General features: G+C 36.0%; 1 protein-coding gene across 9 annotated transcripts in view; it reads right to left on the reverse strand.

Moving 5' to 3' along the window:
• Positions 1–22691, reverse strand: part of LOC135221778 (proton-coupled zinc antiporter SLC30A1-like) — a 335667-nt gene that overhangs the window by 81188 nt on the left and 231788 nt on the right. For 5 of the 9 annotated variants that reach the window (XM_064259616.1, XM_064259617.1, XM_064259619.1 and 2 more), the window contains 6 exons: positions 3095–3422; positions 2691–2815; positions 2476–2573; positions 2002–2238; positions 1557–1732; positions 600–709 (listed from right to left, as the gene is read on the reverse strand). In XM_064259616.1, coding sequence (XP_064115686.1) covers positions 600–709; positions 1557–1732; positions 2002–2238; positions 2476–2573; positions 2691–2815; positions 3095–3271 — 923 coding nt within the window. In that variant the 5' untranslated portion in view covers positions 3272–3422. Of the gene's footprint in view, positions 1–599; positions 710–1556; positions 1733–2001; positions 2239–2475; positions 2574–2690; positions 2816–3094; positions 3423–6969; positions 7352–22691 lie in introns of those variants that run through there. The other 4 variants (XM_064259622.1, XM_064259624.1, XM_064259623.1 and 1 more) reach the window with 1 other exon arrangement.

Consider the following 22691-nt stretch of genomic DNA (forward strand, 5'->3'; position numbering starts at 1 on the left):
GTAATACTGAATGTGCTTCTTGCTGTATGTAACAACATAAGTGCAAATTTGAAAAATTCAAGTCTATTAATACCTTTATCTTATTTCTTTACAGTATAAAGAATTACTTTATGATATGGTTTTTTTTTCAGTTTTGCTTCTACTATAAGTAAATAGTGAAACTGTACAGTGGACACCCCTGTATTTGCAGAAATTTTATACCACAACCCCTCTAAAATTTCTTATAACTGTGTATTTTAGTAGCTGGAACACCAAATACCCCTCTAAAATTACTTAAAACTGGCAATTTTAATGTTAATTTTGTTAATAAATACATTTTTAAGATAAAAAAAGTGTATTTAGTCACAAAATTAACATGAAAATACAGTACATAATCAGATAATTTTTTTCAATGAGAAAGTCTGCGAATTACCGAACTGTCCGCAATTTACTGAAAAAATGCACCACAGAAAAATCAACAAACAACTGAATCTGCGATTGCCGAACCGTGTGAATAAGCGGGGGTCCACTGTATAATATGTATATAAAAACAAATGTACCATAGTAAACGAGTAATTTTGTTGGGACCTTAATGAAACAGTAGGTACTTTATACTGTACCTGATATGAGCAGAAGCAATAATTCTCTCCCCTGCCAATTGCCAAACATGGAATTCATGAACTGCCAAAACACCATCTACATTCAAGAGTTGCTTCTGAATGCCATCCACCTGAGAATAAGTAAATTCATACATATTTCCATATCCTATAAGGTATCCAACTGGGAAAAATCTTAAAAAATAAAATAAATAAAACACCTCGTCCAAGTTTCGTGGTAGCTATGCAAATGTCCCTAAAAATCTGGAACTATATTTTGAAAAGCAAGATACCTAATGCTGTATGGCCACAGAATTCACCCTTTACACTTAACTGAAATATGAATGTTAAACATTACATGGAAAACAAGGCAATGGTAATAAGCACATACAGTACTGTACTGTACAGCAGAACCCTGGTCCTCGAACGTATTAGAGCTCGACATACTGATTGGATTTTGACACAAAATTTACTAGAAATTTTGCACTGGAGCTCAAACAAAAAATTACGATTCTTTTTGAATATTCTATTATTAACAAAAAGTTTTGTGCCTATCGAGTACAGTACATACTAGTACATCTAGCCTAGCCTATGGCACTTAGTCAACCATCAGTAATATGGCTGCATTGGACGTAGGCCAGTTTTTTTATACAGTATACATTTAAAAATACAAAAAGGATGTCCAATAAGATATGTTAACTTTGAACTTAATTAATTGTAATATAAGTGTAATGTTTTGCATAAAAAGGCAAGATTAGGGTAATAACAGGTGGTCAGAACAGATTAATCCATTTTTTATTATTTCTTAAGGGAAAAATTTATTCAGATCTCGACTGAACTGCATCTCGACGCTTCTTCTGGAATGGATCAGCATCAAGGTCCAGGATTGTACTGTATATGCGTAATGAATTACAATACCCTAAACATTTAACTAGATAGTATTTCAAAGCGGAAATTTACATATTAGTAAAATTGTCTTACCTGAATGTGAGTAGGAACCGTCTGCAGAAGGATGAGAGCTGAATCCTTCAATAATGGCCAAGTGCTTATACTAATAAGTGTGACTAGACACAAGGAAAGTCCAGGATCAATGTACTTGGAGTATTCCCATTCAGTCAACCATACCACCAAGGCACTGATGATGACAATAACTGACCCTGCAAATAGAATGAGAGCAAAAATTATGCTTAGCAGGCATCTTTTTTCAGGTCAGGTCTTCATTAAAAGCTTAATCTATTACAAGGGGAAAAAATGCTGTCAAAACTCACTGCAGTACTATATTCAGTTTACATCAATAATACTAAGCACACAAATAAAAAAGATGAAGAACTGCTCGGCAAATTTCAGAATTCAAAATCATCAATAAAAAATTAATGGTTACTTTAGGAAAAATATAGCAAAACAGACACTATAATAAGTTACTTACCCAAGGCATCTGATAATATATGTAAGAACACACCCCTCATATTCATCTGGGAGGCACCACCTCCCTTTTTGCCTTGGCTTTCTGTGTTGGACAGTGAACTGGGAGTGAAGCGCTCATCATTTTCATTATCATCAGTGGCCACCAGAGCATTGATGGTCACAATCTTATTCTTGTGTCTGTGCTTGTGACCACCTTCATCATGACTGTGTCCACCATGACTATGGCCATGGCCATGTTCTGAAAGTAAGAAGAATTAAAATCAGAGGAATTCAATTAGTTTTAGTGGTGCAATAAGTGTATCTAACAACTGTCAATATCATAATGCCAGAGTGTAACTAAATGACTACAATTTGAAATTTAGGTCAAGGGCCGGCATCCTAGAAAAACAAGAGTACATAATAATGTATTTCACACCAATGGTCTTAAAAAGTGCAAAAGCGAAAGCCAATGAGCATATATTAGCTCTCAACTTACGATGGAACAAGGCCAATCCTATTATGTTGACAACTAAACCACAAACACCAACTATGAGGATCAGCTTCGGATTATGCAGCGCCTCGGGCTCATATAACCTGAAATTTGTCATGAATGATGGATTTTATAAATAAGAAAAAACTATGTGTCATTTTGAAATATTATAACACTTCATCAATGCAATCAAAAAGGAAAAAAAGAAAGAGAAATCTTACCTATTTAGTGATTCAACAAATATTGAGAAACAGAGTGCCATGAGAAACACGCTGTTCACAAGGGCTCCCAAGACTTCTGCTCGGGCCCATCCAAAGGTGTTTTTGCTCCATTTTTTGGGTGACATCTGAAAAGCATAATGATGCCAGGTAAGTAATACACTATTTCCAACTTAGTACAACTTATCATGTATGCATTCTATGTATATATTATGCTGAACTTTGCTAAACAAGCAGATAGTTTTTGAATGTCTAAAATAATTGGAGTGGAATATGAATACTAACAAAACAATAATGAAAATGACAGGAGAGATTACAATCTTAAAGACAATATTAAACAAACAAGTGCATCGCATTACTGTATGGGGAAAAGCAAAAGAGGAATCCCTGGAAGGGAGTCTTCTCACCTTAACACTGAGAAAGGCTATGATGAGGGCCAGCACATCACTCAACATATGGAAAGAATCAGCCACCAGGGCCATAGAGTTGGTGATGTACCCAACCAACAGCTCGACGAGGAAGAAAGATGCTGTCATGGTGAACATGGTCAGCAGGCGACATTTCTTTCCAGTGTAGCGACCCATGATTGCTTGTTACTGTGTATCTGTCTGTCTTCTAGTTGATTTGGCTTAATTAAGGCTGGTGGCTAGAGCAGGGATGGCTCTATCCTATTGATTTTTTCAAGGCTGCACACAAAAACATACACACACACTCCAACACAAATCATGAAATTATCTGGAATAGAAACAACAAATACTAATTAGAGGTGTAGATTTTCATATTTTACACAGTCAAAAAATGAAAACAGCATTACGCTGAATAAAACAAGGAAATGAAACCTTGATAATAATAATAATAATAATAATAATAATAATAATAATAATAATAATAATAATAACACAATTACACAAAAATTAATTTTAAAATCACAAGCAGTCTCATACACAAGTAACATTTCTAATAGTGCTAAAAATCACAATTAAATTCACTCTCATGACTCAATATACGATGCATATTTAACTTCTATCAGCTTTTGCTAAATAACCTCTACCATTAAGTAAACATAAAATTCTTCATTAAATCCTACAAGGCTTATTGTGTTTACTTTATTCTCCTCTATTCGTTTACATACTCGTTATCCTTTTCCATTTTGACGCTGAAATATATATTCGCTTATATTTTTCTTTAAATATGATTCTTTTCCTGTTAATACCAGAAATCACTAAATGCTTCACTTGAAGAAATCATATGAGACTGTAGAAGAATATCTCTTCTTCTTCTCCTTCGAGAGAGAGAGAGAGAGAGAGAGAGAGAGAGAAGAGAGAGAGAGAGAGAGATTTACAGACAAGGACACGATTTGCCAAATTTTCATTAGTGATAGAAATAAAATGACTGATTATGTATAGTAATTTGACATCACAAATCCAATGGCCATCAACGCCCGGGCATTTACGGCCACACTTATGAAAAAAAAAGTGTACTACAGTAAATCCATAGATTTCAAAGGGGAATTTTATGGAAGGAACTGTAACCCGTCAACATTCACAAATCTGTTGGACATACGTACTCGTACTCTCTCTCTCTCTCTCTCTCTCTCTCACGAACGAACGGAGGGAGGGACTTCGTCCACAAAACCAAAAAGACATAATACAACACACGTAAAAACATGAACGGAAATCCCGGATGTGACATAATCACGTGATGATATTAGGCTCCCTCCTGTCCATTATTTCCGTGACTTCCCCCAATTTTGTTTGTACTAATAACAAGAGAAGTATGATGCTAGTCATAAGAGATATGCAGGGAGGTGGTGCAGGCTTGCATTTCTTTCCTCTGGGAAGCAGAAAAACAGACCGAAAGGCAATGGTATGGCAAGATATCTGTGAGGAACACCTCGTCGTGGCCTTCGCCTTTCGGTGGTATGCATCTTGACAACTTGGATGGCATACATCTTGACGACGTAGTGAACACGCACACACACACACACAGAGAGAGAGAGAGAGAGAGAGAGAGAGAGAGAGAGAGAGAGAGAGAGAGAGAGAGAGAGAGAGAGAGACTATCGCTCCGGTCTGACTGTCACAAACAAAGTACACTTTACAGTTGTTAGGATTTTTTTTCTAGTTGCTGAAATCCAAACACAGCAGGATAATTCTGATGTTTCATCTCATTAAAATAAAACTGCAGCACGAAACGAAGGTCACAACTTTCGGAAAACGTTTTCATAAAGAACCTAAAGTTATATGACAGCAGAGTTACTTCCATCCATTTTTTTCCTCATTCCAAATGAAGTGCCAATAGATTCGAAAATTGGAGAGCAACCCAAAGCGCATTGAAAATGAGCCTTGTTCTTCACTTCAGGAGAGGCTTAGGAGGAGAGGAGAGAAGTGGAGTGGAGTTACAAAGATTAGGATGTCTCAAAGACTTGTTATCCATCCAAGGAGACATCGTGTGGGGTAATCAAGATTATGATTTTAGCATAATAGTAGCGGAGAGAGAGAGAGAGAGAGAGAGAGAGAGAGAGAGAGAGAGAGAGAGAGAGAGAGAGAGAGAGACTCAGGTCGACCGATTGATTTTAGAAACAAACTGACAACCCTCGTGCAGCAGGCAAAAAGAATAATAATAAATATAGGCATTTTTTGAACAAGTTGAACAAAGTGGAAGGAATGAGGGAGCCAGGACTATAACGACCTTCTGTTCACTAATTCGGAAACATCAGCAACCCAGACCAGTTAACCTTAGCGCGGAAATATTAAAATTCTAAAATAAAGCGTTAGCCCACGCTTCATATTTTTTTTCTTTCTTGTTTGGACAAGGATCTTGACATTCTCGAAGAGCAATGCCTTTAACGATGTATGTATGTATGTATGTATGTATATATGTATGCATGCATGCATGCATGTATGTATGTATGTATGTATATATGTATATATATATATATATATATATATATATATATATATATATATATATATATATATATATTAAACTGTTAGATAATTTAAAATGATTGATTTTTCTTAAATAATTTTAAAATTGTTGATTTTCCTCATTAGTCGGATAGGTATTACGTCCGCGACTATCACTTCCCACGAAAATGAAGTTCAGTTGCTGAAACCTGCAGCGGAAACGATGAAACCAAACTTCGACCGAATTCAGGGATGAATAACTTTCCTCGCGTCCGAAATATTTCGGTCGAATCAAATTAACGGATGGGAAAAAGTGTTTCTTCATACCCGAATGATTATTGGCACTTCATTTTTCACTGCCGACGAGAGAGAAGAAACCAGAAATGAATTTGTTCCCTGAAAATACACACACACACACACACACACACACAAAAGAGTAAAATGGGCTTCAGGAAATTTTGGGAGGGGAAAGGTAGGGAGGAGGAATGGCAGGTGATGGTGAGGGAGGGAGCAGTTAGAAGTGGGTGTTCATCCAAATGGGGGGTGGGGTGGTAGGAAGGGGCGGGTGGGGGGTAGCGGTGAGGTTAGCCGACGTAAACAATGGCCTGGCAACGTTGAGATGGGGTTGTGAAAATTACAATTCCGGATGTGTCCGTTCCATGACGCAATTACGGATAATTTCATTCCCCTTTCCACACGTGAACCTATGTCCTGGTTCATGGTGTCGTGTCCTGGTCCGCCGGTGCTTCATCAGATGATGAACAAAATATGTAGGTGTAGGCATTGAAAAATGAACGAGTGAGAAACAGACGGAGAGAAAATCAGCTGTGAAAAACTGCAGGAGTTTTCACACTCAAATTCTTCAGAGTGAGAGGGAAAGAGTGAGGGAGAGACGTCAACGCTAAATATGAGTTACATTCATAAAAAGAAAAGCCACACCTAAACTCACTCTCAAAATAACCGATCTATTGGCACAGGGAGTGTAAACACTAGAGAGATATTCCCCCTACCTACAAAACCAAATGGGAATCAACCCCATGGAATATAGGACACGACTAATGTCTTGTCACTATTTGGACATATCCTTGATGACAGTCATCACAAGACTTTAGAAGAATGTTCACATATATCCATCCTTCAGGACACCAAGTGCTGGGCACTCACAATATCCTAACAATATACGGACATATCCTTTGTGACACTGACTATAGGACTCCATAAGAACACCGTTTAAACGTAGGCCACTGAGATTAAGCCATTATATACCAGCGTATTGCACATCCTCACATTACTTCCCATAAAGCCTCTCACACTATGACTGGGAATTTCATACTGAAAATTTTAATATTTAGAGTAAATATGAGACACAAACTTACCTGCAGCTCAAATCCAATGTTTGAGGTTGAGGTTACGGGACATATCCCACAGAATAAAAAAAAATAACTCTTCCAATGTTTGCGAGACAAAATCTCAAACACGATTCGAAAATTGGCAGACAATTTTATCAACACCACCTTTTCGACACGACAGAAAGATTGAACTGGTGAACAGACAACAGCAAAATAAAAAGATGGGATATTACAAAATACAAAAGCTAATTTCACTGGGCCCACAAAATAACTATGCTTGCTAAGAATGTCAACAAAATTCAGGATAAAAAAGGGGGGAGGTGGGCAGTTTACGGACAGGACAAAGAATCGATAAGGTGTATCTGCCACTCCGACGGCAGTGAAGTAACTGAGTGAAGCAGGCCGGGAGTGTACACATTATATACCAACTCGGGGGAGGCTTCTCGGTAGCGCACGCTCTTCTTCCTCTCTTCTCTCTCTCTCTCTCTCTCTCAACCTCTGCACTCGACACTCACACGGGCTCTGGGCTCCCACTGGCTCGCTTTGGCTCTGCCGTCTGGTGTCGTGGCCACCATCAGTCAGTGCCGTGGCCCTGCAACGGCCTGCCAGCCCGGTCGGCCACGCCGAGCTGGAAGGTGATAGCAGAGGCCTGCTGGAACCACTCCTACAAACAAGGGACTGTACACCTCACTTCAAAAACATCGACTTTCTTGCTTGGAAGGAGAGTTCGGATCTCGCGTCTGGGGAAACTATGGAAATACTAAAAATACGAAAAAAAAGGGGCCTCCTTCGTAGAATCTTTTTTCCTTTGGAGAAAGATGTTTCAACAGCTCTTCGGTTGAGTTGGGAAAACTGTCATTATACGAAAGGAAGATCTCGTTTTCGACAGGGTCTTTTTGGAGCACTCTTGAAAAATGTCGTCTTGCTCTCAGTCAATAAGTATTAAAAAACATGCTAAGATTCTCTTTCTCAACCACACATCATAACATATATATATATATATATATATATATATATAGATATATATATAATATATATATATATATATATATATATATATCCCAGTGCTATCTCACATAAAGAAAATACTGACATTTCCCATGGAAAATAAAAACTCCAAAAATGAGTGAAATTGACTCCAATCTTACTTGAAAATAAACAGAAGGGAAAAATAAGAATGAAGAAAAACAAAAAGGCCTAATAAACCATCCTTCTAAGAAATGTGGTTATAACTAAACCTGAGCGAGCGTAAACTCTCTCTCTCTCTCACACACACACACACACACACACACACACACACACACACACACACAAAGACTGTACTTTAGAGTAAGATACTTCAAAAATTACCAACATGGAACGAGAAGATTTTAAAAAAGAAATCCTGCCCCTTACTTCTGATTTCTGTTCACTCCTCTAATGAGCCCCATAACATAAAAACAAGTGAAAAACGCGCCGAAGTTTCTTGGATGCAATCGAGTTTCCTTTACAGCCGCTACAGCGTCTAATCAAGTCCACCGGAAACTTTAGCCATGGCCCGGTGGTGGCCTATCCTAATAGCTGTCAGACGCACGATTATGGCTAAATTTAACCTTAAACAAAATAAAACTACTGAGGCTAGAGGGCTGCAATTTAGTATGTTTGATGATTGGAAGGTGGATGATCAACATACAAATTTACAACCCTTTAGCCTCGGTAGTTTTTAAGATAAGAGGGCGGACAGAATAAGTGCGGACAGAAAATAGTGCGGACGGACAGAAAAAGGCGGCAAAAAAGTTTTCTTTTCAGAAGAAAATGAAACTTCCAACTCCCGAGGAGGGATCACCTACGGATCACGGGTATCGGAAGAGGTAAAACAGAACGGACACCGAATTTTATCATTAACAACCTGTCACCACTTCTTACCCCATGCCCCACAAGCTACGACCCTTTTGGGACACACACAGACATCAGAGAGAGAGAGAGAGAGAGAGAGAGAGAGAGAGAGAGTGAGAGAGAGAGTTTGACTGACTAAAGCCCCACAAAGGCCAACCGCAAAATCCACCCCCTGTATCTTCTGACCCTCTCTAAGATTTTGTGTTCTTCGAGAGCACGTGCCACGACCGCAGACAATCCCACAAAGAGAGAGAGAGAGAGAGAGAGAGAGAGAGAGAGAGAGAGAGAGAGAGAGAGATAAAATTACGAAAAAAAAAAAACAGCCAGAATTGAACACGAATGCATAAAGAGTAAAAACATTATCGCTAAGTATTCACTCGTTCCTATTTACAAGTACAGAGAAGACTTACAAAGACACACTCCCTTCAACAAACCCTTAAAAGGAAATAACGCGCATGTTAATACATTGTGGTATATTATCCAATAACGAAAAAAATACATAAGTATAAACATATGGGTATATGTATAAATATACGATGCACCTTGAAATACAACCACTGAAATATTTACCCAAGCGGACTAATGTATCAACAACACAGACTGTAAATCCTTACAAATTATTAATATTTATTAGTAAATCTATAAAAGGCCGTGAAGATGCTGAGTCAATTGCATAACAGAGTACGCAAACGTCAGTACTTAAAAGAAGCGAGACCGTGTGAATAGCTTGTATCTACTGAAATAATAATAATAATAATAATAATAATAATAATAATAATAATAATAATAATAATAATAATAATAATAATAATTCCTTGACCTTTCATCGTAGAAACTGGACTCAAGCAAATACTCATTATATTAATATAATGCGTGACGGTACTCTTAAAATGAAAAGATTAATGGAAACGACATTTACAAAGAAGTGAAGTCCTCAAAAACACTGCCACAGTTGTCATGGTGAATTTATTGAACTTCATTCATAGCTAATTAAAGTTAATCAATCAAAAATGATCCAGTAAACAATGTGACCAACTAAACAAAACTACATTAATCCATTCTCGATATATTTTGTTAAAGACACAATCAGTTGAAATCATAACATATCCCAGCAGACGTCGTAAACAGCAGTCAAGAAATGTCAGGAAAACTAGGGCAAAGGGCATGGCACTTGAATATGTCATTGCAGACTCTATCATTTCAATATGGCATTGTAGATTCTATCAAAGTTTTAATATGGCTTTGCAGACTCTATCAAAGTTTTAATGTAGCATTGCAGACTCTATCAAAGTTTTAATGTAGCATTGCAGACTCTATCAAAGTTTTAATGTAGCATTGCAGACTCTATCAAAGTTTTAATGTAGCATTGCAGACTCTATCAAAGTTTTAATGTAGCATTGCAGACTCTATCAAAGTTTTATATAATTTGGCATTGTAGACTATCAAAGTTTTAATTTGGTTTTGCAGACTCCATCAAAGTTTTAATATGGCATTAAAGACTCTATCAAAGTTTAAATATAATTTGGTATTGCAGACTCCATCAAAGTTTTAATATGGCATTAAAGACTCTATCAAAGTTTAAATATAATTTGGTATTGCAGACTCCATCAAAGTTTTAATATGGCATTGCAGACTCTATCAAAGTAAAATATAATTTGGTATTGCAGACTCCATCAAAGTTTTAATATGGCATTGCAGACTCTATCAAAGTTTAAATATAATTTGGCATTGCAGACTCTATCAAAGTTTAAATATAATTTGGCATTGCAGACTCTATCAAAGTTTTAATATGGAAATGCAGACTCTATCAAAGTTTTACATAATTTGGCATTGCAGACTCTATCAAAGCTTTAATATGGCAATGCAGACTCTATCAAAGTTTAAATATAATTTGGCATTGCAGACTCTATCAAAGTTTAAATATAATTTGGCATTGCAGACTCTATCAAAGTTTAAATATAATTTGGCATTGCAGACTCTATCAAAGTTTAAATATAATTTGGCATTGCAGACTCTATCAAAGTTTAAATATAATTTGGCATTGCAGACTGTATAAAAGTTTTAATATGGAAATGCAGACTCTATCAAGTTTTACATAATTTGGCATTGCAGACTCTATCAAAGTTTTATATAATTTGGAATTGTAGAGTCTATCAAAGTTTTACATAATTTGGCATTGCATACTCTATCAAAGTTTTATATAATTTGGAATTGCAGAGTCTATCAAAGTTTTATATAATTTGGCATTGAAGACTCTATCAAAGTTTTATATAATTTGGAATTGTAGTCTATCAAAGTTTTATATAATTTGGCATTGAAGACTCTATCAAAGTTTTATATAATTTGGAATTGTAGAGTCTATCAAAGTTTTATATAATTTGGCATTGCAGACTCTATCAAAGTTTAAATATAATTTGGTATTGCAGACTCTATCAAAGTTTTACATAATTTGGCATCGCAGACTCTATCAAAGTTTTAATTTGGCATCGCAGACTCTCATACTAATTTGGCATGCAAGATCTATCAAAGGTTTTTTAATTTTGGATCGCAGACTCGTTTTAATGTGGCATCGCAGACTCCATCATTTTAATTTGGCATCGAGACTCCATCAGTTTTAATGTGGCAATCAGGACTCATCAAAGTTTTAATTTGGCATCGCAGACTCCAAAGTAATGTGGCAAATCGCAGCTCATCAAAGTTTTTAATTTGGCATCGCAGACTCCATCAAAGTTTTAATGTGGCATCGCAGACTCTATCAAAGTTTTAATTTGGCATCGCAGACTCCATCAAAGTTTTAATTTGGCATCGCAGACTCTATCAAAGTTTTAATTTGGCATCGCAGACTCTATCAAAGTTTTAATTTGGCATCGCAGACTCCATCAAAGTTTTAATTTGGCATCGCAGACTCTATCAAAGTTTTAATTTGGCATCGCATTTTCATCAAAGTTTTTAATTTGGCATCGCAGACTCTATCAAAGTTTTAATATGGCATCGCAGACTCATCAAAGTTTTAAGTATGTCGGCATCGCAGACTCTATCAAAAGTTTTAATGGCACGCAGACTCTATCAAAGTTTTAATATGGCACTGCAGACTCTATCAAAGTTTTAATATGGCACTGCAGACTCTATCAAAGTTTTAATATGGCATCGCAGACTCTATCAAAGTTTTAATATGGTGCACTCGCAGCATTCTATCAAAGTTTTATATGGCATCGCAGACTCCATCAAAGTTTTAATTTGGCATCGCAGACTCTATCAAAGTTTTAATATGGCATCGCAGACTCTATCAAAGTTTTAATATGGCATCGCAGACTCTATCAAAGTTTTAATATGGCACTGCAGACTCTATCAAAGTTTTAATATGGCACTGCAGACTCTATCAAAAGTTTTTAAATATGGCACTCGGCAGAACCCTATCAAAAGTTTTAATATGGCACTGCAGAACTCATTCAAAGTTTTAATATGGCATCGGGGGGGGGGGGGGGGGCCAAGACTCTATCAAAAGTTTTAATATGCATCGCAGACTCTATCAAAGTTTTAATATGGCACTGCAGACTCTATCAAAGTTTTAATATGGCATCGCAGACTCTATCAAAGTTTTAATATGGCATCGCAGACTCTATCAAAGTTTTAATATGGCACTGCAGACCATCAAAGTTACCGGTCCCTTTCTCCGTTTTCCTTTAATCAAGATTTCAGTCGTGAATTGGTGGTCCAGAACCAGTCTCCAAGAATTCCAGTATTTTCAACACATAAACACACACACAATCGGCAGTTTGGAGTTGGTGTAAATCATGCTTTACAAAATGCTTTGTTTTTCCGTGGAATTCAACGTAATAATAATAATAATAATAATAATAATAATAATAATAATAATAATAATAATAATAATAATAATAATAATAATAAAGCAAAGGTATAGTGTGCCCTGTATTTACATAAATCCTAGTACCAGAGCAAATAAATCGATCATTTCTATCGAACAAACGTCAATGCATAAGCACACGAGTATAACCGAGCGTGTATACACAGGGACGTCTGCATTTCTGACGGGAGTCCCCGCAGCAAACAAAACTTGCAATCAGGACTTGATTTAAAATCCCCGTTTGAACTTTGGCAATCGAGTGGGACCACGCGAAAACAAGGCCTTTCGCTTCACTCGAAAAAAAAAAAAAAAAAAAAAAAAAATGGGGGGGGGGGGGGGGGTAGGGTATCTCGCATACAAGCACGTTTGCAGCTCGTTTACTCCTTCGCTGGCGTACTCTCTCTCTCTCTCTCTCTCTCTCTCTCTCTCTCTCTCTCCGTACGCTGTCCGGGGACGTCTGCTTTATTTCCAAAGGGCACGAAGTCCTGGGTACATAAACGCAGACAACACGAGCTTCTAAATAACAAACAGGTTGTAGATGGCTACAGAGAATAATAATCGTATTGGGTAAAAACATCAAAGACAAAGAAACTGGCGTTGGATTCTCTTCTTCACTTTATAATCACAGTTATATAAATATATTGTAATAGTATCCAAAAGATGAAAACATATTAATACAATTTGTTTATATAACAGTGGGATTTTATTACATAGTTTTATGCTTAGGACTGATCTCGTTACAACGTTAAATATTCGACGTCTCTCTTGTAACGTTACGACAAGTTACATGACTGTGCACTGCCATGATAGACAATGCGCTAATGTGAACAAATCGCACAGTTTTAAATGTTTCTTTCCCCTTATTTCCAAGCTGTGGAATCCTCTTCCTTTCTTCCGCTTTCCCTGTCGCTTAGCATATATCAGCTTTTATTTTTGGCAGGTCTCGACTACGTCAAGGAATTAGTTTTCCTCTCCTTTCGGCCTTGGTATATTAAGAAAACCATGCACACACACAAACACACACACTCACGACACAGCATCATGTTATGTATTATAAAAGCGAGATACCACATCCACTCTCCTGGAACTGAAAACAGACCAACGAAAGAAATGACACCCTGGGAGAAGAGCCTCCTTCGGACACTCTTTTTCTTTGCTCACAAACGTATTTGCAGCAACTGAGTAGATTAATTTATGAGCCCATTATAGCACGTAATCTTGACGCTTTCAATTCATAAATCTCGCTCCACAGTGACGTACCATTTATCAAGATGTTCCAAGACTCAAGAACGACGACTGCGCTACTGAACATACTTACATACATGCATACATGCATACCTCAAAGTCCACGAAAGAAGGTAAGTGAAAACCGGGGACTTTGAACAAGTGCTTTCGTTGTTTATTCTACATTTTCAAGTTCACACTGTATACAAAAGAGGTTGACAACGCTTTATATACAAAAACAGGAGGGGGTCCGGGGTTACAGTAAGTTAATCTGGACAGCGTGCTCTTTAAAGCAAAAGAAACAAGGAAAGAGGATCAAGTTACAGTCCAGGATGGAGATTCAAATTCCTTGTTGAGGTGGCTTCAATAAAAATGAACTCCAACAGATTCCTTTTGTGACTGTCCCAGGGTCAAAGATCACCGCAAAAGGAATCAGTTGGAGTCCATTTTCATTGAAGCCACGTCAACAAGGAATTTAAATCTCCATCCTAAATTATACCTTGATCCTCTTTCCTTGTCTCTTTTGCTTAAAGAGCATGCTGCACAGATTAACAAACTGTAGCCCCGGCCCCCTCCTCTTTTTGTATATAAATTGATATCAACCTCTTTTTGTGTTCAGTGTGAACTTGAAAATGTAGAATACACTACGAAAGTATTTATTCAAAGTCACGGTTTTCACTCACCTTCTTGCGTGGATTTTGTGATATTCTCATGCACATGTTCCTTCGTGCGTACATTCTTACATACATGCATGTATATCTGCCTTATAAATTATTTACTCCAAAACTCCCCGAATCAAGGTAAAATCGGGATAAATGTATAAACTTTAACAGTTTTGCAGTACAATGAGAGAGAGAGAGAGAGAGAGAGAGAGAGAGAGAGAGAGAGAGAGAGAGAGAGAGAGAGAGAGAGAAATATATCTTATGCAAATTTTATGCCGATGGTATACCTTCTGCATAGCATAGCATGATTGACGATTATAATCAGCGGGATTTAAGAAATGTTTCAGTAAAAAATAGTCTCACAATCTAAAGCAAATGTTAAATATGATGATGATAATAATATAAAAAAAAACATGCTTAAACTTCATTGTAACTAAGAAACATGACATAAACACAATCCTGAATTCCATAAGAAAATTCCAAAAACGTTACTCAAATGCCGAGAAACGTTTTTACAGCAACAACACCGTCTATATTTACAACAAAAACAATATTTTGCCGAGTTCCCATGATATACTGAACACCCGGCAGGTGTTATGCTGCATATCCATGGTTTCTTCACATAATAACATGAGACGTTACGCGCTCGATACTTCGAAATCAGCGCTATACATAGCTGACGGAACTGATGTTAGCCCTCGGTTTCATTCAGAGGATGAGCAAACGCAGAGGGCTCGGTCAGTATTGAGATGGACACAGTATTATATATACCTTGCTAATTGAACGACCAGCACTATAGTGGTCTCCTGCACAGTAAGCAGTTTCCCTTGACTGCGGCCGGATCTCAATAAAAGAAAAGAAAAATTATAGGATGACAGTCCATGAATTCATACATACATACATACATACACATATATATGTATGTATGTATGTATGTATGTATGTATGTATGTATGTATGTATGTATGTATGTATGTATGTATGTATGTAGTATGTACGCGCATACACGTGAATAACTGTGCCTTAGCAAAACGGACAGTCAATGAAATAAACACACGCTCTATTGGTTTCCACCTCTCACTCGTTTTGGAAGTTCCCGTCCGTAAAAGACTGCAAAAGTAGGCTGTTCCTTAAACAAGCAATCAACTGACTCAATGGGGATGTAGGTATGCAAAGTCATTCCATCACCCGGGAATGCCAACACAACAAGGCCCATCCTAAAATGAAATGCTACAATGAAATCCTAAGTCACCGAAACTGCTTGATTGCAATGTAAACAATGCGACCGCAGCCGAGCGTGTACTTACAGTGCTTAAACAAAACAAACCCTATAACCTTGAATAAAATTGGCTTGACGATTATTCTGATTGGCAAGGTCACTTAGGCTATCTGCTTACCTATAACAAACTACTATTGTGAATGTGTCCGTAACATAAATTTGAGTTATATACAACATAACCCAGACTCAGGCACCGTCGCTGCTTCCTGGAACGCTTAAACACCTGCAAGAACCACGAATATTCCTCGGGAATCGCCAGCAGGAATTTGAGGATAAAATAGTTCATCTGGGGCACAATTTCACAGATTACCTATATATAAACATATGGCTGGCATAGACAGTTCCTCATTGAACGAGTGGATTTCGGAATCGGCTACCAATCCGGTGGTCCGAAATTCGATTCTCGGCTCGGCAAACGCGGAACCAGAGGAATTTATTTCTGGTGATAGAAATTCATTTCTCGATATAATGTGGTTTGGATCCCAAAATAAGCTGTAGGTCCCGTTGCTAGGTAACCAATTGGTTCCTAGCTAAGTAACAATATCTAATCCTTCGGGCCAGCCCTAGGAGAGCTGTTAATCAGCTCAGTGGTCTAGATAAACTAAGATATACTTGACATAGAACAGACAACGGGAGCTGTGAGCGACTGACAACATGGCAGTAGAGGGATTTGCCTTCTGCCACAGAGAAGCCAAATTAGTTTTATTGTCCTACAGCTACGGCGGCTATGATTGTTCCTTTAACTGTTATTCATAATGACATTCTGAGGCGCCTTACTAACACACCTCGCTACATTCTGCTGTCCAGACGTTCTCAAGAAACCTCCTGGATGATTTGAATATCATTATTAGGCGAACTGTCCAATGTGACGACCGGACTAAGAAATAGTAGCAATCTGCTTATCCAAAACATCTTGCACAGGGAAGCAGGAAGGTCTCAATTGTAGAAGAGATGAGATAATGAGACTTCTGTTTCGCAAATAGTTTTTACTCGAATGCTTTGTATTCTCCATAATTCACCAATTTTACTATTGTTATTTTCTTGTTAATATTATGATTACTATTCTTTTGTAATTATGCATTCTAATTTTTTGTCTGCTTTTAATATACGTAGTACATACGTATACCCCCATAAATGGCGTTTGTTAGACATGTCCTGTTGGGTAAGTTCCTCTGAGTTTTCAATGCCGGTTTATTAAGTTTCTCTTTGGGTTTTTTTATTGCCACGAGCGATGGTCTTATTGCCATTATTATTATTCTTCTTATTATTATTCTGTTACAGCATACTTACTGTCTCCAATGGTGAAATTTTATTCAATAACGTTAGCTACCTCAAGACTACCCTTTTATGTATAATAATAATAATAATAATAATAATAATAATAATAATAATAATAATAATAATAATAATAATAATAATAATAATAATAATAATAATAATATATATTATTATTATTATTATTATTATTATTATTATTATTAATAATAATAATAATAATAATAATAATAATAATAATAATAATAATAATAATAATAATAAGAAAGAGGAGAGATTGATAAATATCAAGACCTGACAATAGAAATAAAAAAGGATATGGGATATGTCAGTGGAAATTGTACCGATAATCATTGGAACACTGGGTACGATTCCAAGATTTTTGAAAAGGAACTTGGAAAATCTAATGCTGAAGTACCTCCAAGACTCATGTAGAAGAATGTGCTCCTAGAAACAGCAAACATAGTGACAAATGTGATGGACTCCTACGGAAGGAAGCCGGATGCAACCCGGAACCCCACACTATAAAAACCACCCAGTCGAATAGAATGACTGTGATAAAATGATATATATAATATATATATATATATATATATATATATATAAATTATATATATATATATATATATATCTATATATATATATATATAATATATAATATATATTTTAATATAATATAATATATAATTTCATTTATTATCATTATACCCTTAGTAATAAATTTTACTACTTTACCCACCCACCAATTCACCTGCACACACACACACACACACACACACACACACACACACACACACACACACACACATATATATATATATATATATATATATATATACACACATATATATTATATACTATATACATACTATATATATATATATACTATATACTATATATCAATGAAGAGGTGGACATAAAGACTTGCTAAAAGGGTCAATTTATTCCCGACGTTTCGTAATGTGTTTATTACATTTTCGAGGGCTGTGCATAATAGATAATATAAATTACAAGGCTATAAATTTAAAATTTAAAAATCAAAGCTGCACAATGTTTACAAATTTAAAATGTCAAAAATAACAACTAAAAGGACAACTTAGAAAACACAAAACATAAAATTAAAAAAAAAATAAAATAAAAAGTTAAGCAGAGTTGGACCAACCTATTCAGTGGCAATGTCAAGACTGGAGAGAAAAATCGAAGACTAAGAGAGGTATAATACATATATACATAATTTTCCATTTCTTTTTACCCAACATCAAGAGAAAAGACATCTGTGTTATCTGTAAACATATTAGTGAAATAAATATCTCACTGCAATATTCCTGTTCTCATTCTGTTACAACATAAAAGTCCTGGAGCTTTGCAAAATGGTATGACAGAAACATTTCTCTGGACAGACAGGCGATGTCATGACAAAATGACTTTAACTTTAAAACAGCTGGACATCAAAAACGACATTTTCGTACTGACTGACGCACGCGGTTAATTTAATCTCTCTCTTTTTCTTCTCCCCTCTCTCTCTCTCTCTCTCTCTCTCTCTCTCTCTCTCTCTCTCCACTGCCTTTCTCAAAAGCCCACCATCAAATAAATCACTTTGTGTACAGTTTTTCAGAATATTTTACGAAACAAGAGCCCGTACTGAGAGCAACATCATTGTGTGAAAAAATTTAATTTTGTTATTCATAACAGTTACTTCTCATTTTCAATTCAACAGAACAACAAAACCAAAAACCAAGTTATTGAAGATGGCATCATCTATAAAGCCAAACGCAAGGATACGACGGGAAAAAAAAATCTACATATCGCTAAAGCAGCTAATCAGGAGCAAAGTATACCTTCCAAACGTACTCCTTCTGCAGCACCGCCTCCAGGAAGGAACTCCGATTCAGTGGCAGCCTGAAGTATTATATCTCTCTCTTTCGACAGATCACTCGTGACCTTGGCGAGGCTGCCTTCCCGTAGTTCCTCTTCTATTTTCTGTTTCTTTTTTCTTTATCACGTTTTGTACTTCTAACAGGGTGGGCGATCGGAATTTTATGCTCATTTCTTGCCTCAGAAGTAATAATAATAATAACAATAATAATACTCATAATAAACCACATAGCAAGGCAGTGTCAGGCGCTTACACAGAACAATACAAAAAGAGGAATGATTCAGTAGCAAAAGCTCTCCACTGGAGTCAGAGCAAGAAACACCAGCTACCTTGCAGTAATAAGTGGTACGAACACCAATCTGAGGGAGTGAACGCAAACGATCAGGCAAAGATCTTCTGGGACTATGGTATCAGAACAGATAGGGTGATAAATGCCAATAGACCAGACTTGACGTTGACTGACAATATAGAGGAGCTAGAAGAAAGTGTCACTCATTGACGTCGCAATACTGTGGGACACCACAGTAGATGACAAAGAAAGAAAGAAAAAAATTATAAGTATCAAGACCTGAAAATAGGAATATTAAGGATATGGAATATGTCACTGGAAACTGTACCCATAATCACAGAAACACTTGGCATGATCCTAAAATCCCTGAAAAGGAACCTGGAAAAACTAGATGCCAAAGTAGCTCCAGCAGAAGAGTGTGCTACTAGAAATAGAGCACATAGTGAGAAAAGTGATGGAGTCCTAAAGAGGCGGGATGCAACCCGGAACCCAACACTATAAAAAAAAAAAAAAAAAAAAAAAAAAAACGCCCAGTCGAATAGGATGACTGAGATACGACCCATAAATAATAATAATAATAATAATAATAATAATAATAATAATAATAATAATAATAATAATAATAATAATAATAATTCTGCTGTTGGAGTATTTGGAAATTTTTGACAAGAACTCTCAGCTCTCTCTAACAATCTGAAAATATGAAAAATACGTCTTTCTAAAAATTAACTCTAACTCATCACTTTAAACAGAAGAGAAACAATAGCAGGGCCATTCGAACTTGGAAAGTCTTCATTCTCTATAGTCGTAGTAGTAGTAGCAGTAGTAGTAGTAGTAGTAATACTCAAGTTATCCAAAGCAATTATCATACTAATTATGAGAAATACTTATGCCGTCCGTCAGCCGAGAAGGGCAAAAACGTCAGATCTCGGTCCATTTCGAACCCTCACGAGGATGACAGTGGGATTTTTGGTCACAGCTTCCGGGATCCTGTCACGTGTGACTTGCAGGCCATCATTCACTCTCCTCCGGACATCTGCTTCGATATTCTAACTCTGTTTTCCTACGAAACCAAAACATGCTATTCACTTCCTACTGTTTCCACTTTTATCTTAATTCCAATTATTATCTGCTGACTTCATTTGCTCTGTTAACGTGAAGATAAACGACTCTTTGGAAGTTTGCTGGTGGTAAGTCAATGTCTTGCTCCAGGAGAGAGATCGCACTTTCTGAATAATAATAATAATAATAATAATAATAATAATAATAATAATAATAATAATAATAATAATAATAATAGTAGTAGTAGTAATAGTAGTAGTAGTAGTAGTAGTAGTAGTAAAATGACATCCACAAATTGTGATAGGGCTTCTCTCTATCTCTCGTTCTCAAGAATAATCACAAAGGCTGGCCATATCTCGTTGGCTACGGTACTTAATTGCAGAACAACGCTTTAATGGGCCCAAGCAAATGATTTGTAATTTCTTAAAAATAAACAATAATACTAGGTCCACTGAAATGTGTCAATGTCTTAATAATTATGGCGCAACACTTTGTTAATGCAAATCCTTCTCATGTTTTACAATTATTTTCATAAACTGCTGTAGATATGCAACGTAAAATAAGTTAGTTTAACGAATGAAAAAGAAATGCCTAAAAATGTACTTAGCTTACCTTATTTTCGTGGATTTGAAACCATAAAATCAATATTTAAATCGTTTAATGTTAATGTAGTGTTCTCTTATAACAATACCATTAAAGATATGCTAATTAAGAATAGTCCCGTAACAAATAACATCATCATTTACAAAATTCCTTGTAAGGGTTGCCCATCGTTTTACGTTGGTCAGTCAAGTAAAAATTTATGTGTACGTATAAAGCAGCATATGTATTCAGTTAGAACAGCCCAGACTTCAAATGCACTGTTTATCCATCTGAGTGAAAAATCTCGTTGTTATTATTGGGTGATACCTCGGTAATTGCTAGATCTAATGATTATGTTTCAAGAAATTTACTGGAATCGGCAATTATACAAATCACTAATAAAAACAACCTAAATCTTAGTCTGGGAATGTACCATTTGGACCCATATATTTGTAAGATGTTTATGAAGGACCTTAAAATAAATGAACAACTAATAAATTAGTCCCACATGTATAAGTTATTATTTTCTCTCTCCTCTTCTTCTTCTCTTCTCTCTCTCTCTCTCTCTGGTTCTATATTTTCTCTCATTCTTACTCTTGCTCGATATATATTATATATATATATATATATATATTATATATATATATATATATATATATATATTTATATTTTCTTTCGTCTTTTCATTAATAATAATTTTTGGGGGGGAAAATTTGTGTAAAAATTCATGATATTAAATTGTATATGCTCCCGTGTTTTTTCAAAATGTACTGTTTTCTGGGAGAATCACTTGTTTACTGCGTGTATCCTTCAAGGTGGGGCTACCCTCCTTTCTGTAGAGTGAAAATCGCCCTTATTGCTTGCTAATCTTGTAGTGTCAGTTTGTATATTAAGCTTTCTTTTGACTATGGTGTTCTCTGTAAAATCAGTTTGCCTCAGTAAAGGGTCCGAATAGCGACGAAAGTACTGGCTATCTCGCTTTTCATTTTTTCCTTCGTGGCAAAAAAACCTTTAACTATATATACACACACACACACATATATATATATATATATATATATATATATATATATATATAGATATATAATATAATATATTGATATATGAGAGAGAGAGAAGAGAGAAGCCTGAGAGAGCACGAGAGACGAGAGAGAAGCACGGCGGACGCGTAAATAACATTTACATACAAGTATAATATTAGTTTCTCTTATAATCGTTTCTCTCAAGTATTGAGTTTTTGCGTCTCTGTTAAACGTCAAAAATGCCTATATCGGTATGTGGTACGCCAGGCTTTTTAAAGCTTCCAGGTCTCTGCTAACGTCGAAAAGGTCAAACAGTAAACAGTAAACTGAGATGTTAAGACCTTTCGGGTCTTCGTTATCGTTAAAAAAGGGACAAAAACTAGGCGTCCAAGAGCTTTTAAAAAGGTTAAATAATAATAATAATAATAATAATAATAATAATAATAATAATAATAATAATAATAATAAGTCAATAGTACCCGGGATCTTATGAAGACTGGGCCCGAGCTAAAGTCAATGAAATGTCAACAAAAGATAAACCAATACGCGAGACCTTTAATAACCTTAAAGGTCGCGGTTAAAGACCGATAGATGTCATGGGGTAAGCAAATTTGACCTGGCGACTTAACAATAGGGATCTAAAGACTGATATTGAGGGTCGAGGGTATTTGTAAAAATGACCTAAAATTACCTAAAAACGACCCACGACCTAGTGATTAATTTATTCTAGATTAGATA

This window comes from Macrobrachium nipponense, chromosome 3 (genome assembly GCF_015104395.2).
Source record: "Macrobrachium nipponense isolate FS-2020 chromosome 3, ASM1510439v2, whole genome shotgun sequence".
Taxonomy (NCBI): Eukaryota; Metazoa; Arthropoda; class Malacostraca; order Decapoda; family Palaemonidae; genus Macrobrachium; species Macrobrachium nipponense.